At 51.8% G+C, this 17,959-nt stretch overlaps 1 protein-coding gene across 1 annotated transcript in view; it reads left to right on the forward strand.

Moving 5' to 3' along the window:
* Positions 1–326: 326 nt before the first annotated feature.
* COL23A1 (collagen type XXIII alpha 1 chain) overlaps positions 327–17,959 on the forward strand; it is a 353,888-nt gene continuing 336,255 nt past the window's right edge. Inside the window, exon 1 of the mRNA XM_055285026.2 lies at positions 327–802. Within this exon, the coding sequence (XP_055141001.1) occupies positions 509–802 (294 nt within the window). The 5' untranslated portion in view covers positions 327–508. The remainder of the gene's footprint in view (positions 803–17,959) is intronic.

Raw genomic sequence — 17,959 nt, forward strand, 5'->3', positions numbered from 1 at the left:
GGGTGCTCCAGCCAGGGGTGGGCTGCAGAAGGGGCGCGGTGTCGCTGGGCGCCCCTCCGACCTCTGGGGTCCACAGTGCGGACTTGGGCTGGGGAAGCCTCAGAGGTGCTTGCGGGGGCGCGTGCCGGCGCCCGGGTTGGGTGAGGGCAGAGATGCGCGCAGCGCGTGGGATCAGCCTGGCGCGGACGGGTGGCTCCGAGGAGCCAGCTCCTTCCTCGCCCCCGCCCCCTCGCCGCGCGGGGCCAGCCCGGCCGCTCCTCCCCTGGGTGGGTCCCTGCTCCTTTTCTGGCAGGGTCTATTTGCATAGAGGAAACTGCCCGAAGTGGCCGCTGTGGAGGAGCTGGCGGCGGCTAAGGGGGCGTGCGCGGCGATCCGCTGCTACCCGGAGGCTAAGCCCGGCGCCCGGCGGACCTCGTGCCTCGGGCTGTCCCGCCTGCTCCTCTCGCACTCAGCCTCTGCCCCAGCTCAGCACCGCCCCCTCGGAGAGTCCACGCGCGACCGACGCGCCATGGGCCCAGGCGAGCGCGCCGGTGGCGGCGGCGACGCGGGGAAGGGCAATGCGGCGGGCGGCGGCGGCGGAGGACGCTCGGCGACGACGGCCGGGTCCCGGGCGGTGAGCGCGCTGTGCCTGCTGCTCTCCGTGGGCTCGGCGGCTGCCTGTCTGCTGCTGGGTGTCCAGGCGGCCGCGCTGCAGGGCCGGGTGGCGGCGCTCGAGGAGGAGCGGGAGCTGCTGCGGCGCGCGGGGCCGCCAAGCGCCCTGGACGCCTGGGCCGAGCCGCACCTGGAGCGCCTGCTGCGGGAGGTGAGCGTCGGGGCGCGTGGCTGGGGCGGACTTGGGTGTGTCGGGTTGAGGGTGGCGGTACGCTGGGAGCCGGGGGCAGCGTGCAGGTCTCTGGGAGGAGGGTCGCCCGCCGGCTGCGTGCGCTCGGGGCCGTCCCAGAGATGGGCACGTCTGCGCCAAGGCGGAGGCTGGGTGTGCCGGCCCCAAGGGGTTTTGCGGTCTCTGCTCCGGCCTCAGGGTCCCGTGCCAGGCAGGCGGCCGCGGGAAAGGGGAAGGAGAGACTAGGGACTTTGGAGTAACAGACCTAGGGTCAGTCTCCACGGGGTGTGCGCTCGGACACGCCGCTTCCCGCCGGCGGCCAGAGTCGGGGATAAAGCTGAGGCTCGTGGGAAGTATCTGGTGACTGTGACCAGTAGCACCTACTGTTCCTAACCAACGCTGGTACACCTGGAGAGGCGGTGGTCACGGCGGAGGAAAGCCTCAGACAGGCCCGGGGGCTGGGCCCCTCTGCTCCAGTGTGTCTCCAGCAGCTCAGGCCCCAAGGCTGAGCCATCAACCGTCGCACTGAGGCCTCGGGGATGGGGGTGGGGGCGCCCACATGACTTGGTAAGATGGGGGGAAGGAGAAACAATCGGGGGTGGAGGACCTGGATTCTGGTTTCAGGAGGTGCCATCTGGGGCGTGGGCTCGCAGGACATCCCGAATTTCCCATCCCTTACCTGGGAATCGCGACTTCCACAGCTAACTTGAAAGCTCATATGAGGCTCTGTGACACTTCTGAGGGTTAAGATTGCTGCTGTGTGTCTTCAAAGAAAGAGCCACCTTTGGGTCCTCAAAGCCCTCACCCAACATGTTGGTCAAAGCCTCCACCTTTTGTGCGGCATGTGCGGCAGTTCCCCGCCCCACAAAACTGGACAGGCCCTGGTGGGCTGGCCAGAGCCTCCCCTGCCGAGCCTTCCTCCTCCTCCTGGGATAGATGGCTGCCCCAGACCCCCAAGGTCACTGTCCAAGGGGGCATCCTCAATTGCTGTATGAAAACAGGCAGGGTTTCAAGGTGGAGGAGAGGGAGGACTGGCCTGTTCACCCCCAGTTCCCTAGACTGCCCAGCTGGGATCTTTATTAATGTATCCAGCTGTGTTTCCAATGTTGAGTTCCTTTGGACTCCAAAGGAAAGTGGGAGAAGATGACTGCGTACCACAGCTCCTTGTTCACCCCACCTGTTTCTTAGTCGCTTTAATTTAAGCTAGGATCACATCTCTTCCAGCTGGGTTCTGGGTAAAATTGCTGCTTCATGAAATGATTTCCTATTTTACCCTTGAAAGGGCCTGCAGACTTCAGAACTCTCTCTGAGCCCTGCTGGCAACTCCTGGCGATGGTTTCATAATTGCCGCCCATTATCTTTTGGCAAATCCCTGGAGACCAGGGTGTTGAACTGATTTATGGAGGGCCAGTAAAGTTTCTACCTGTTAGTGCTGTAAGTGCGGCTGCTCTTTCTCATAGGAGGCCTCTCTTATTTGCTAAAAATAAACCTCAATAATAAAATAAACCCTGATTGAGTAAATAATATTTGCTAAAAATAAACCGCAATAATAAAGTAAACCCTGATTGAGTAAATAAAATAAAAATAAACCCTGATTGAGTAAATCAGAAGTCCTGATACAACCATTTTACAAGGAACTACAAATTGTGTCTATTTTAGGAGGGAGGGGCATCCTGGGCAGGCAGCCACTGCTGGGAAGGGTTGATTTTTGAGTCCTGAACTTCAGCAGGAGAGACTGTGCAGTTGCTCTCCCAGGCTTCCCCCGGCAGCACTGAATTTTACCTGGGTGAACTATAGTGCTTGAACAATGAGTTATTGGACAGGGTGTGTGTTTTCTCTCTCTCTCTCTCTGTTCTTGATTAGAAAGGCAAGAGAAAAATTTAGAATCCAGGGAAGCCTGCCTTCTGGAGAATTTGCTGTGCCATTCACACGTGGTCCTACCCACTAATCGCAGGTATCTGAGGCGCATGCTGTGCCTGGAGTGTAAGATGGCTGGGTTTTCCCGCCAGTGGAGAGTCAGAGATGGTGCAGTATGAATGCAGTTGGGGTTGAACTTCTGGTTTGGGTGGCCCCTGTGAGACAGCTTCTCTCTCCTAGGGTACCAGCCTGTTTCTGCTAGGAGCTATTCTCCTTGTGAATGTCACTGGATGGGAAATGTATACAGCCTGGCCGGTGACAATGAGTTCCTTGGCTGGGAGGAGAGCACTGTGGGAGGCACATGTGGGGAGTGAGTAATTAACTCTAATTAGATGTATAGATACTTTTTCAAGCCATTAGATATGAAAGCCAAATAAATATTGAACTGAAAATGTCGGAAGAAAAGAACATTTGTACTTGAAGCTGTGTTTCAGTTCTGATTTGTTCTCGGTGAGGCCTCTTTTAAGCCAGCGCTGAAGTAGTTGTGTATGTGAGTATGCGGGCAGCTTGTCCTACAGCAAACTTGTTTCCAGAGAACCGGAGGCAGAAACCATGTCCACATTAAAGAAAAGACATCCTTGCCAACCATACATGGCTTTAATGTCAGGGGGAAAAGAAAGCCAACAAAAGCCACTGTTAATATGGGACCCACTCTCTTTGTTCCCTTGGGAACAGAACTGTGAAATAACTTTTTCTGGGACTGGCTGATGTGCCCGATAATGAAGATACAGAAGCTACAAGAAAGGAATATTCATGTCAACTCATGATCATTAAAGACCCTTCCCGTGGCACACGAAGAGATAAACAAGATTTCTGAGTAAGAGCCATGAACGATCGTATCTTCACTATGATGTGAAAATATTCATGCAAAAATATCTAATATTTTCCTCTTAAAGTGCTTTAAATAGGTTGCCCAAGTAATCAATCCCCCCCATCTTATACCTATAGTTACAATGTTATACAAGCTTAAAACTTTAGAATACATGGCTTTCATAATACAGTAAAAAATGTAATGCAAGGATTAAAGAAATATTTAGTTGTATTCAGAGGAGACCATGCTAGCTTACAATGGATTTATTGTTGGCTGTTGGCCTTCCATTGTCCAGACCAATCAGTTTGAAAACAAGAAAAGCCCAGAGGCTCGAGTAAAGTTTACGCATTTTCCTTCTCTCTTATCAACTCTATATATTGGTTAAATACTGTCAACCCAGAGTCAAATGGAGATTTTTCAGCCTCTTTGGTGGTTTGTCTACTTGTCAGGGCTGCTCTCTGCTGTCAGTTTTAATTAAGATGCCTATTTTTGAATTCCACGGCACAACTGGAGGTGCAGTGTAAATCATAGCTACATTTGTTTCCTTGACATTTCCTGGCTCCCAAAACAACAAAAAAAGTTTCCTTTCAATGACTTCCTGGTGCTCACTTTCTCTCTCCACTCTTTTCTTGCCCTTTTTTTTTTTTTTTTTTCCTTGCCACAGTTTGGGAGAGCTTTATAATAATAGTAGCATGTTTAGAATGAACCAAGGATTGGGGCGTTCCTTTCACAGATGTATTTTGTCATTTTGGATTGGACTTTTCCACATTAGCTTTGAAGGTTTGAGGCATGGCCCCTGACATTGGGGAATCTGTAAGCTGAATGAATTTATACCAGAGGCAGAGCAGAGCAGACCGTGCCTGAGGTTTCCTATCAGCAGAAGAGAGCTTGAGGCCTGGTCCCACCATTTACCAGCTCTGTCATCCAACCTCTTCCACTGCCTCTCCTCTGATAGTGTGGTCACGACTCCTATGTATGCAAATATGATAACAGACAGGAAAAGTACAGGATGGTAAATATGCTTTTGATGGCAAGTAACAGAATATCCGAGTGTCCTTACTTACCACACACTACAGGAGAAACTTGGAAGACGGTAAACACATCCTGGGTCTGTCAACGACTTGGCGACAACTGAGTACCACTCAGTGTCTGCCATTCTCTTGTCCTTTCCTCATGGTCACAAGGTGGCTGCTGCAGCTGTGAACCTATGTCTTCACCCAAGAGTAGCCTGGTAGAAGGGAAGGGGGCAGGGAAGAGAGCGGTCTTCTTGAGAGGTTGTCTCTTTAATTTCAATTCAGGGGAAAACTTTCCCACCTTTCAGCAGACTTACAGCCACTAGCCAGAGCTAGGTCACAGGGTCACCATCCCCCTGTCACTGGCAAGGGTAATGCAATTGCCATAGGAGGCTTTGGCCAATCTTGACTCATCCCCTAAGGCTGGGCGTATTGCCACTGGAACAGAATTGAGGCTTTAGTAGGAAGGAAGACTGGGCATATGCTACTGGGGAGCAACGAACAGAGTCAGCCAGTGCTGCAGAGCGTTACCCCAGCGTCAACCAGGGACGTGGAATGTTACCCCAGCATCAACCAGGGCTGTGGAGTGTTACCCCCACATCAGTCAGGGCCGCGGAGTGTTCCCTAGAGTCAGCTGGGGCCAGAGTGTTACCCAAGCGTCAGCCAGGACCACGAGTGTTACCCCAGGGTCAGCGGTGGAGTGCTACCCCAGTGTCTGCTGGGGCCATGGAATGTTTCTGCTGTCACCCCAGAGGAGGATGGGGCAGAGCGGGGGTTCAGTCATCCACTGGCCCGCCTAAGTTTTCATAACCGGGCCTTCCTTCCACTTTGGTGTTTCCCAAGCACCACATTTTGGGGATATTCTTCAACCGCAAAATTTCTGCCTCCCTTGGGGCTCTGCCGTCCAGCTGTGCTGCCGGCCACAGCTGAAGGGAAGGTTGATGGGTTTGGGATTGTCTCTGGCACAGTCCCATTGGTTGCAGTCTTTGGCCTTTAACCCTTGAGCGGATGTCTTCCACCCCCGAAGTGAGTGACTAAGGGTGGCACTCTAGGACATTGCTTGCCAGCTTTCCCATATCATAGCACATGCAGAGACCGGTAGCACTTCCCTCACTGCAGGAAGGGAAGGGGACACTAGGCTGGAGGTGACCAGCCACTCCCCAGCCCCCAAGGACCAAGGCAGTCAGTCTACCCAGAGAGCACACACAGTGCACCTGCACCCACTCGGTGTGTCTGGGAAGCTCTGTTACCCCCTCCTATCCTGCCTTTCCCCCAGCTCCTTGGCTTTCTTAGCAGCCATATCTGACTGTGGCCTCCAAATCCCCTTCCAGAGTGGGTGCAGTTAGAGTCACGGTCGCCAGAGCAGGCTGTCCCTCCTTCCCTCACCAAGCAGCATCCCATTAGCTTCAACCTTCCTAGATGCCTTTGGATCCTTTTGCCCTCAAATAGCAATGTGATATGACTCCAAGATGGTGCAGCTTCAATTTGAAAGAATTCAGGATGGGGCGTGGTGGCTCACACCTATAATCTCAGTGCTTTGGGGGACCAAGGTGGGTGCATAACTCGAGCCCAGGAGTTCAAGACTAGCTTGGACGATATAGCAAGACCTAGTTTCTGTTTAAAAAAAAAGAAAAAAAATATATATATGTATTTATTTCTAGGGGTGTGTGTGTGTGTGTGTGTGTGTGTGTGTGGCCAGGTGCAGTGGCTCATGCCTGTAATCCCAGCATTTTGGGAGGCCAAGGTAGGTGGATCACCTGAGGTCAGGAGTTCGAGACCAGCCTGGACAACATGGTGAAACCCTGTCTCTACTAAAACCACAAAATTTAGCCAGGCATGGTGACATGCGCCTGTAATCCCAGCTACTTGGGAGGCTGAGGCATGAGAATCACTTGAATCCGGCAGGCGGAGGTTGCAGTGAGCCAAGATCATGGCACTGTACTCTAGCCTGGGTGAGTACATCTCAAAAAAAAAAATAATAATTAGCTGGGCGTGGTGGTGCAAGCCTGTAGTCCCAGCTACTCGAGACACTGAGGTGTGAGGATTGCTTGAGCCCAGGTGTTTGAGGTTGCAGTGAGCCATGATTGTGCCACTGCACTCCAGCCTGGGTGACAGACTGAGGCTGTTTCAACAACAAATAAAAATTGGGGAAAAAAGGTGGGGGGATTAATTGGCTTGAGTAACGGAGAAGTCCAGGCTAGTGTCTGTGTAGGCACGGCTCGAGGTGCCTGGATTTTGTTTCTTCCTCTTGGCTCCATATTTCTCAAGGATGCCCTCACTCTCCCCATAAAGTGCCAGGGAAGCTTCCAGCAACTCCAGATTCACATCCTTAGTGTTAGTTTCTGTTTTCCAACAGTCCCAGCAGAAATACCCTAATTCCCTCTGATGGACCAGTGTGGATTGCCTGCATTTATCAATGCAGACGGCCTGCATCTAACAATACAGATTACCCGCCCTGGTCACTGAGACCTGCAGGGCAGCCTGTCGATGGGTGAGGCTCAGTTGTGTCTGTGTGTGTGTGTTCATGTGTGTGCACGATCAACCCCACTGGAGCTCTAGGGACCAAGAAGTGAAAGCTGATCCCAAAGGACAATTCGGAGTGTTGTTATCAGAAGAAAGGGGAGAGGACATGGGGCCGGTAAAACCAGCAGGTGACCATCCAAGGCATAGGGTGAGAAGCTTGGGCTCTAAGCTGGAGCTGTGTTCTAGAGAAATTCCACCTCGATGGCATGAAACTCAATGAAAGGATTTTTGATCCAGTGGGGTGGCCAGTGGGTGCTTGTTCTGTAGAGGTTTATGTACATTGATAAATTTGGGTTTATCTGTGCCAGTATCGAAATCTGTGTTTCTCTGTATATACTGTGCTTACAAAATGTGAGCTTTATAAGTTATTTCAAATCCTAAAAATTCCCCACAACAGCCTCATGAGATGTACAGACAAAGGTTACTGTCATTGTTTTACAGGGGGAGAAATGTCACAGAGGTGGAAGAGCACGCAGGGCCAGGCCTGAGCTCCCTTAGGTTTGCAGGCTGCCTCGGAAGAAGGGAATGATGAGGACGAATGTCTGCGAACCCTGTGTGCGGGTTTGGCACTCAGTCTGGGACAGTGCGGGTGTGCCCAGGTCAGGCCACCTGCTCCCAGGTCCCTGTTTCTCTGCTCACTTTCATCAGCTTCCTGGGGAATGTTCTCATGGGGAGTGTTCTCAGAGGATGTCTCTGGCCTAGTTGGGGAGTCTGGGGAGTACCCCAAGTCCTTGGGACCTGGAATGGTGAGGTGCGCATAGCTTGGGGGTTGTCACACCTTGCCTGGTGCTTTTGGAGGGCGGAGTCTGGAAGAGGAAAATGCTGAGGGCTGGAGGGGAAGGCTCTAGATGAGGAGCCTGGGGGCCTCTTTGAGCCTCAGTTCTGGCTGTGAGGTGGAGCTGGCGCAGCCAGGGGTGCGCTGTGAGCCCTGTGCCCTGCTGTCCTGTGCTTTCAGGACCTTGCGAAGTGTGGATGTGATCCTGCGCCTTCAGAGGAGCCCTCTCTGCCCCACAGATTTCTACGTGTCTCCCTTCTCTCGAAATAATTTTGAGTCCCTCCCTGGGGCAGTGGTGGGTGTTGGGGAGGTGGAGATCCTTCACAGTGCTCTCCTCCAGGCAGCTGCACATCGTATTGTTGCCCCTTGACATGCCCATTAGCGCTCCAGCTCCTGCCGCCGCTGAGCTGTGGCTGCCTCCTTCACACCTAGGCTCTCAGGTCGGGAAATGGCATGATGGCTTGCCCATCCTTCTCTCTCTTCCTTTTTTTTTTTTTTTTTTTTTGAGACAGAGTCTCGTCCTGTCTCCCAGGCTGGAGTGCAGTAGTGTGATCATAGCTCACTGCAGTCTTGAACTCCTGGCCTTAAACAGTCTTCCTGCCTCAGCCTCCCAAAATGCTGGGATTACAGATCTAAGCTACTGCACCTGTTCCCCCTGCCCCGCACTTTTTTTCTTTTTTAAATAAGCAAGCTATGTCTTGATTTAGCATGATGAATGTCACCCAATAATCTTACCATCCTAAACCAAGGGCTATTTAACTTTCTGCATAATCCTTTCTCATCCATCCTGTAGACAGATATTTGCTCATCTAATTTTAACCACAGAATGCATACCATTTATACCTTGCTTTAAAACTGCACATCAGACACATTTTTCCAGGTGATGCATCATCTTTAGGGTCATGTTTGATGACTGTACCGTATATCCCATCAAGAAATTCTTGTATATCCCATCAAGAAAATCTGCATCCTACTATTAACGTGGCATACACCCTCCCCCTACTTTTGTTAGTGCAGCTAATGGTACAGTCAGTGGTTTTGAGGGGAAAGTTTCATTCTTCTATTCTTTGGGCTGTGGAGTAACTGGATATGGAAGGATGTCTTTCGGGCTTTGTTTTTCGTTTTAATTTTTTTTTTTTTTGAGACAGAATCTTACTCTGTCACCCAGGCTGGAGTGCAGTGGCATGATCTTGGCTCACTGCAACCTCTGTCTCCCGGGTTCAAGCGATTCTCCTGCCTCAGCCTCCTGAGTAGCTGGGATTACAGGGTGCGCCACCACGCCTGGCTAATTTTTGTATTTTTAGTAAAGTCGGAGTTTCACCATGTTGGCCAGGATGGTCTTGAACTCCTGACCTCAGGTGATTCGCCTGCCTTGGCCTCCCAAAGTGCTGGGATTACAGGCATGAGCCACCACCCTCAGCCTCGTTTTAATTTTAGAACACCTGAGTTTGAGACAGACAGGTTTCTCCTCCTGTAGTATTCGGAAGCCGTGGGACCATTACGAAATTGCGCTTCTAGTTTTATAATGGGCAACGTGGATTCAATATATGTTTTAGTTGAATTTTTAATTTCAGTTGGATTTATCATTGTTGTCGAAAGCAAAAAGCAATTGATAACAAAGAAAGCCTTTAAGTTTGAAGGTTTCATTTCAGAATTAGGCCCCTGTATCGGTTTGGTGCGGAAACTTTATTTCTTTTTGAGACAGAGTCTCGCTCTGTCACCCAGGCAGGTGTGCAGTGGCGTGATGACAGCTCACTGCAGCCTCCACTCCTGGACTCAGGTGATCCTTCCGCCTTAGCCTCCCGAGTAGCTGGGACTACAGGTGAGCACCACCACAGCTGGCTAATTTGTAAAGTTTTTGTCTTGCTATGTTGACCAGGCTGGTCTTTCACTGCTGGGCTCAAGCAACCCTCCCACCTTGGCCTTCCGAAGTGTTGAGATTATAGGCATGAGCCAACCATACCCGGCCAGAAACCTTTCTTGAGCAGCATTTAGTGGTGCCAGGCACTGCGCTTGGTCCTCACTGTGATTTGTCATTATGTGAACGAATGTAATTCAGTTTGGGAAAATTCTCCAGAGGCCACACACCACCTCCAGCTTTCTCCCTTATGCAATTTTCATCATGTGTTGAATCAAGATTAATCTTTAACTGTTGACATAGGCACTCAGAGAACATCCCTTCATCATGTCCAGAAACATATTTCAGGACTAAGCACGAACCATTGGGAGAAAAAAATAAGCTTGCAGATGTCCTCTGAAAGTCACGTATTGGCGTACTCCTAGAGGCCACAGGAGAAACAACTGTGTGCGTCCCATGTGTGCCTGGGGCAGGGGATTCACATGTCCTCTAGTTTCTTTTCCTTTTTTTTTTTTTTGAGATGGAGTCTCAGTCTGTCGCCCAGGCTGGAGTACAATGGCACGATCTCGGCTCGCTGCAGCCTCCGCCTCTTGGGTTCAAGTGATTCTACTGCCTCAGCCTCTGGAGTAGCTGGGATTACAGGCGTACGCCATCACACCCCGCTAAGTTTAGTATTTTTAGTAGAGATGCAGTTTCACCATGTTGACCAGACTGTTCTCTAACTCCTGATCTCAAGTGATCCACCCGCCTTGGCCTCCCAAAGTGCTGAGATTACAGGTGTGAGCCACCATGCCCGGCCTCATGTCCTCTAGTTTCTTTCTTTTTTTTTTGAGACAGAGTCTCGCTCTTTCGCCCAGGCTGGAGTGCAGTGGCGGGATCTCGGCTCACTGCAAGCTCCACCTCCCGGGTTCACGCCATTCTCCTGCCTCAGCCTCCCGAGTAGATGGGACTACAGGCGCCCGCCACCACGCCCGGCTAATTTTTGTATTTTTTAGTAGAGACGGGGTTTCACCGTGTTAGCCAGGATGGTCTCGATCTCCTGACCTCGTGATCCACCTGTCTCGGCCTCCCAAAGTGCTGGGATTACAGGCGTGAGCCACCGCGCCCGGCCATTCTCTAGTTTCTTAACAGCCTCCTCTCTCTACAGCTGCTCTGTCGTGGGTAAGATGGGATCCAGCCTCCCAGAGAGGGGCAGCGATTGGCCCCTGGTGGCAGTGGCACCTGAACCTAGGTGACCCAGTAGCCTCACTCCTAATCCCCAGCCCTTTCCACAGCCTCATGGTAGAACTGGTGGAAACAATGATTTGGCTTTGAGCAGCAGCTTTTTCTGCTAGTGCGGACATCCTTGCAGACATCTGTAAGTGATGGATGCGTGGAGTGGCAGGGAAGACTTCAGCATTGGCCAGATGCGGTGGCTCACGCCTGTAATCCCAGCACTTTGGGAGTCTGAGGCAGGTGGATCACAAGGTCAACAGTTCGAGACCAGCCTGGCAAACATGGTGAAACCCCGTCTCTCCTAAAAGTACAAAAATTAGCTGTGCGCGGTAGTGGGTGTCTGTAATCCCAGCTACTCGGGAAGCTGAGGCAGGAGAATCTCTTGAACCTGGGAGGCAGAGGTTGTAGTGAGCCAAGATCTCGCCACCACACTCTAGCCTGGGCGATAGAGCAAGACTCCCTCTCACAACAAACAAACAAACAAACAAACAAACAAAGACTTCAGCCTTGAGGACACCCAGGTTCACATCCCAGCGCTGCTGTTTTCCAGCTGTGTGACCTCTGGTAAATGAGTGTTTTTCCAAACCTCAGTTTGCCCATCTGTTAAACAGGGATTATAGTATTTGTCTCACAAAGTTTCTGTGAGAATTAAACAAGGGGATGTGTCCCAAGCGCTCAGCATGTACACCCTGAACATGGCTGCTGTTATTAGAATTTTTTCTTTGACTGAATCTGGAAGGAATGTCTACATGTTTGCTAATCACAGGAGGTCCCATGGTGACAGGCTGTGACTTTAAGATTCTTTTAACACTGGGATTCTGCCATCCTATTAAGGATATACGGAAGCAAAAAAGCTGTTAGCACATGTCCAGCCTCTGAGTCAAGGAGCAGAGAAATGTGAGTTGGTTGCTGAAGAAATGCAAGACTGAATTTGCTTCATGACCCCATTTTTTGGTTTATCATTTGAGCAGACTGAGACCTTCCATTAATTTTAAAAAGTCATGACCAAAATAAAAATAAAATGATTCATGAAAATAACTGTATGGATTTGTCATTGTGAAAGGGCACACAAATACCTAATCAATTTGCTTTAATTAAGAAAGTCCTCTGTCTCAAAAAAAAAAAAGTCTGTTTTTGTAATCATGCAGTATGGCAGCAACACGGCGAAATGCTCATGGTTAACCTGGTGAGCTAGAGGCTTCACACACATCTGCTTCGCTTCACACTGGTAAATGAGAAAATCTATTCTCCTGATGTAACCACGAAATTTTCTGGGGGCGAGGGTGGGTAGGGGAAGGCGGTGCTTGCAAATGGGTAATGGCAACTTCTAAAATGGAATTTGTTTCCAACTCTGAGTTGTGAAACAAAGCATAAAGCAATTAGAATGTATTTGAAAAGACAGTTTAAATAAAATCTACTCAACTTTGGGCCTCCTGGGAGGAACATCACACAAAAAATCCCGGATCTGTTCATTGATTTAACTGTGCTTTGACTGCGCCTTTTTGTGGGAGGCTTGGGCAGTTATCTCCTACAGCATCTTGTTTTCAGAGCAGGGTTGTGGTGCAGTCAAGAAGGGAAGATTCCCCTGATGTCAAGGGGACTAGAGTGTGTGTGAGCGTGAGCTAGTGTGAGGGTGGAAGTGTGTATGTGTGTGCCAGGAGTGTGCATGCATGTGTGTGTACATGGGTGTGTGTGCACGTGTGTGCCAGGAGTATGCATGTGTGCATATGTGTGTACATGGGTGTATGTGTGCACATGTGTGCATGTATGCATATGCATATAAATATGCCTGTGTGTGCATGCATGTGGGTGTTTGCGTGCACATGTGTGCATGCTGTGTGGGCACTGTACAGGCATCTCATTTAGAAAATGAGAGACTTTATAAGGTACCCAGATGGGACCAGCCTGACCTTATCGCCTCACCGTGGAAGTTATTCCGTCCAAGTTTCCCCGAAAGACCCCGTAGCTGGGCCCTGACGGCTCATGGAGTGGGCTTGAGAATTGGGAGGCCTGGGTCTGAGTCCAGAGCTGCCTCTGAACCGGCCAGCGTCCTGGGACAAGTTGGTTGACTTTTCCGAACCTCGGCTTCCTCTTCTGGAAAGGGGCTGGCCGAATCCGCCTCGCTGGTCTTGGTGAGGACTGAGCGATGGCCCTTCAGGGCTGCCCGCGGGGGCGCAGCGCGGCCGGAGGCGTCCGCTCAGCACTCACTCCGGTCTGGGCTGGCGCGGAGACGGAGGCGCCCCCTTGGCACTCACTCCGGTCTGGGCTGGCGCGGAGACCCCATCCAGGCAGCGGGGGGCAGGCGCGGGTTCGGGGAGGGCCCTGGGCTGTTCCCCAGGTCACCTCCCCAGGCCCCCCGCGCCAGGCCCTGCTGAAAGCCCCAGCGGGTCCCCCGGGTCCTGTCCTCGGTGAGTGGCTGAGCTTCCCCTACAGCTCCACGCCGAGGTGGTGGTGTCATGGGCTGAATCGTGTGCCCCCTTCACGTGGCGAAGTCCTCACCCCTGGGTCTCCGGATGCGGCCGCCCGTGGGGATCGGGCCTTTAAAGAGGCGGATGAGGTGGCACAGGTCGTTGGGGCGGGGGGGCCTGATCCAACAGGGCTGGTGTCCCGGCGTCCCGAGGAGAGGAGACCACCGGCCGCAGGGAGAGGGCTCGGGAAGAAGCAGGCCCCGCCAGGACGAGGGGCCTCGGAGCCGCGCGGGAATGAACGGCGGGCGGCTCCCCGGTCTCCGGACCACCCGCGGGCCCCCCGGACGGCAGAGCAGGGACCCGCCGGGCCTTGGGAGCTGGGCTGAGCGAGGGGCGCCGGGACCTTGGCCCACGGGGCGCGGAGGCGCTGACGGCGACAGGGAAGACCCCGGCGGGGAGTCCTCAGGCAGAAGCACTCGGGACACAGGCGCCGGCCGCTGCCGGAGGGGCCGCTCCCTTGGCGCTGCGCTGGGGGCCGGGCGCGGCGGGGAAGAAATCTCCACAGGGCTGACCCGGCAGAGCTCCGCGCCGCTGGCCTGGCCCGAAGCCGAACCCAGGCGGCCTCCCGTGCAGGCAGGGGCAGGGGCGGCGCCGCCCGAGAGGCCCGCGCTGGAGGCGGAGGCCCGGCGCCTCGGAGGACAGGACCCGGAGGCCGGCGCGGCGGTAGCCGGGGGACCCGCTGGGGCTTTTAGCACAGGGCCCGGCGCGCGGGGCCCGGGGAGGAGACCGCGGCTGTGGTGAGGAGAGGGTTCGAGGATCAGGAACAGCCCAGGGCCCTCCACGACCCCGCGCCTGTCCCCCCTCCTACCGCCTGGATGGGTCTCTGTGCCAGCCCAGCATGGTGAACCCTGGAGGGCGGGTTCTGAGAAGCCGTGTGTGTCTTTGAAAAATAATGAGGACGGGCTCGGTGGGTGGCTTACGCCTGTAATCCCAGCACTTTGGGAGGCCGAGGCGGGTGGATCACGAGGTCAGGAGTTCGAGACCAGCCTCGCCAATATGGCGAAACCACGCCTCTACTGAAAATACAAAAATTAGGCGTGGTGGTGGGCCCCTGTAGTCCCAGCTACTTGGGAGGCTGAGGCAGGAGAATCGGTTGAACCCGGGAGGCAGAGGTTGCAGTGAGCCAACATCATGCCACTGGACTCCAGCCAGGGGCGACAGAGTGAAACTCCATCTAAAAAACAATAATAATGAATGGGAACGCCAGTGGGCTATTGGGCAGCAGGGCAAGACTTTTTCAGCCAGTATGCTTTGGGGAACTGAACTTGGCTTGAAAAAACTACCCTCGCAAAATCACCCCCAATGGCTGTAAGTTGGAGCTCCCAGCATCGACTTGCTGCACAAGGAGAAACACAGTCTGAAGGGGTATTGAGGGACTGCCAAAAGCACTGCGGCTTCGTGACCTTCGAGCCCCTCTGGACATCACTGTCCAGGCCAATTTGAGTTGGGTTTTTACCCATTGCTACTGGAGGAATCAATGGATTGACTTGCTCGCTTGTGAAGTAGTTGTGGCTACAGTCATCTTCTGAACACCTAGTGTGTGTGGGTTTCTCTGAGGACAGATATGCCTGGCAAAACTTGGAGCAAGTGAAGGTGGGCCTGGTTCCTGCATCCTTCCTGTGCTGAGCCCCTTCTCCTCAACCCCAACACAATGGCTCATGCACTCTTCTTGCCTTTCCAGGAACTGTCCTGTGTTCTGCTTCTGCTCTCACAGCAATCAGTCTCCTGAATAGTGAGGACCAGGTGGCAGGTGCCTTGTCTACAGGAAGAGCACGGGACCTGCTGTGGGAAGACTTGCTTTTTAGTTCCAGCTTTGCCACTGCCCATCTAGGTGGCCTAGGTGAGCCATGGAACTGCTTGAGATTTATCTTCCAAAAAGATAGGTGGAAATAATAATAATCCATTATCTTCTGCAGGAGCTCCTAGTGAGGGTCTAAGGAGGTAACATATGGGAGTGTGTTGTGAACGGCAAATTAACATGAAAAACATGTTGTTGTTAATAAGCAGCTGAATATGTGACTTTCCTTGGGAAATGCTGCATTTTCAAAGGGGGTCTTTGAAGAGGGACGCTCCTTCATTCCCTTCACAAATGAAGCTGTAATGGTGAGAAGACAGCCTTAGGAAGGGTTGTATTTTGAGGTTAAGAGGTGCTTCCTAACTGTCCAATTATCCCTTAGTCTTGTGGCTGACTTCATTCCCAGGATAGTAGTTAAGACCTGGAGGTTCCTGTTTCCTAAAGGAGGACACTTTTCTTTTCATTGGAGGATATTTCTGCAGCAGTCATAAGGCAAGAAGTGGTGTTGAAAAAGGACAGACCAAATGAACAGCCTGGCTCCCCTTGACCCTAAGAATACAGGTGGGGAGCTGTGCGGAGCTGTCCTTTCCTTCTTCTGAAGGTAAAAAAGCGACTGACACATAAAAGATACCAGGATGAAGATTGCTAGTTAATGACTGCTTAGAACTTGAAAGCAAATGAAGAGTTGTCCCAAAAGAATGGGCTGGGAAGTATTGATCTCACACGCCAAATCAGGTAACTGCCTGGATTCCTAGTGAGCAGTAGTGCTGGAGAAGGGACTCTGGTTTGAAGAGATGTCAGGTGGGTGGTGTCCTCATTCTCTCCAACTCGGAGATGCTAAGCTCCTGAATACCTTCAGCTTTTAGCATTCTTGCAGTGGGAAAGACAACATAGATTGTCTTATGTTTCTTGACTCTTCAAACCAGTTGCCACAAGAAACAGAATGCTGTATTTTTGACCAACCCTTTTGGAGTAAGCTTCTCTTTCAGAGTGTGTATAGTTCTGGGGAAACAACTTATATTATTTGAATGTCTCCCTGTGAGGAGCATTTAAGCGGCTTCCAAATACTTCCTGGAAGCAACCTTTTCATTGGCATCTGTGCGACAAACAGCAGTATTTGTGGAGTCATCCAACCCCATGGCAAGTAGAATGCTTGGACAAATTGAGGGGCTGGCATGGTTTTCTTATGGGATTCCACTGAGAATTTCCCTCCACATCCTGCGACTTACTCTTTTTCTTTTGTTCTAACTCTTAAAAAAGAAAGGGGACATAATTTACACACAATAAAATCACAGATTTTAAGTGTAGAGTTAGATGGATGTTGACAAATATATGCACCCATGACTGGCATCTCCAATAAGTACAGAGTATTTTTAACACCTCAGAAAATTCCCTATGCCCCTTTCTTGTCTCTACCCAGAGGTAACCGCCATCTTGGCTTTCTATCATCAATAGCTCAGTTTTGCCTGTTCTAGAACCTCATATAAATAGAACCCTCAGGTCCAGGTGCGGTGGCTCATGCCCGGAATCCCAGCACTTTGGGAGGCTGAGGTGGGTGGATCACTTGAGGTCAGCCCACCTGGAACTGGGCTGGCTGGTGGGATCGAGCATTCTCCCGGCCCCTGTGTGAATGCTGCCTGCGGTGCCCTGGAATCCTTTTGGGTGGTTCGTTCCCTGACCTCAGTCATTTCCTTGCCTGCAGGGGCTGACTAGGCCCTAAGCCTCCTACTGGAAGGGGATCCTCAGCAGATCTTGGTGGCTTTCATCTCTCCAGTCCTCTGTTCCGCACACTCTGACTGCCTCGGCCTCCCTTGGCTCTCAGCCCCATGTCTTCAATTCGGGAGGCTGCCAGGCGCCACCCGTGTCCCCCCTCCATGTGCTCAGCCTGGCCACTCCCCAGGTGAGAAGCTAGAGCAGTTGTTGCCTGTCTCAAAGATCACTGTCCTTGCCTGCCTGGCCCTAGCATCTTCAAAATTATTGTTTTATATGCAGGAATACATGTGTGGGTTTTGTTGTTGAGGTTGTTTAGGCAGAACGGCAAATCTAGTCATTGTCACTCTATCTTGCCTGTAAGTGTAAATTCATGATATGGTCTTTTTAAAATGTGGGGATGATTTTAGATTTGTAGAAAAACTAATGTACTAATGTAGAAAAACATATGTACATAGTGTACATATGTACATAACCACAGTACATTTGTCAAAGGAAATTAGGCCAGGCACGGTGGCTCACACCTATAATCCCAGCACTTTGGGAGGCCGAGGCAGGCACAGATCCCTTGAGCTCAGGAGTTTGAGATCATCCTGGGCAACATGATGAAGCCCAGTCTCTACAAAAGATAGAAAAGTTAGCCTGACTTGGTGGCACCTGTAGTCCCAACTACTTGGGAGGCTGAGGTGGGAGGATGACTTGAGCCCAGGAGGTCGAGGCTACAGTGAGCCATGATGGTGCCACTGCACTCCAGCCTAGGTGACAGAGACAGACCCTGTTTCAAAAGAAAAAAACAAAAGAAAAAGAAATGAACTGTGATACTGTGACAGGCAGAGTTCTAAGATAGTCTCCAACATTCCTGCTCCCCAGGGAACATACTTGATACAATTCCCTCCTCTCCAGTACAGGCAGAACCCGTGGGTATGATGGGCTATATCTTCCTATGATTGAGTTACTAATGAATCACTTGACTTTGAGTTAGTGAAAAAGGAGATTATTCAGTGGCCCTGACTTAACCAAGTGAGCCCTTCAAAGGGATGAGGACCCTCCTGAA

Source organism: Symphalangus syndactylus, chromosome 7 (genome assembly GCF_028878055.3).
Source record: "Symphalangus syndactylus isolate Jambi chromosome 7, NHGRI_mSymSyn1-v2.1_pri, whole genome shotgun sequence".
NCBI lineage: Eukaryota > Metazoa > Chordata > Mammalia > Primates > Hylobatidae > Symphalangus > Symphalangus syndactylus.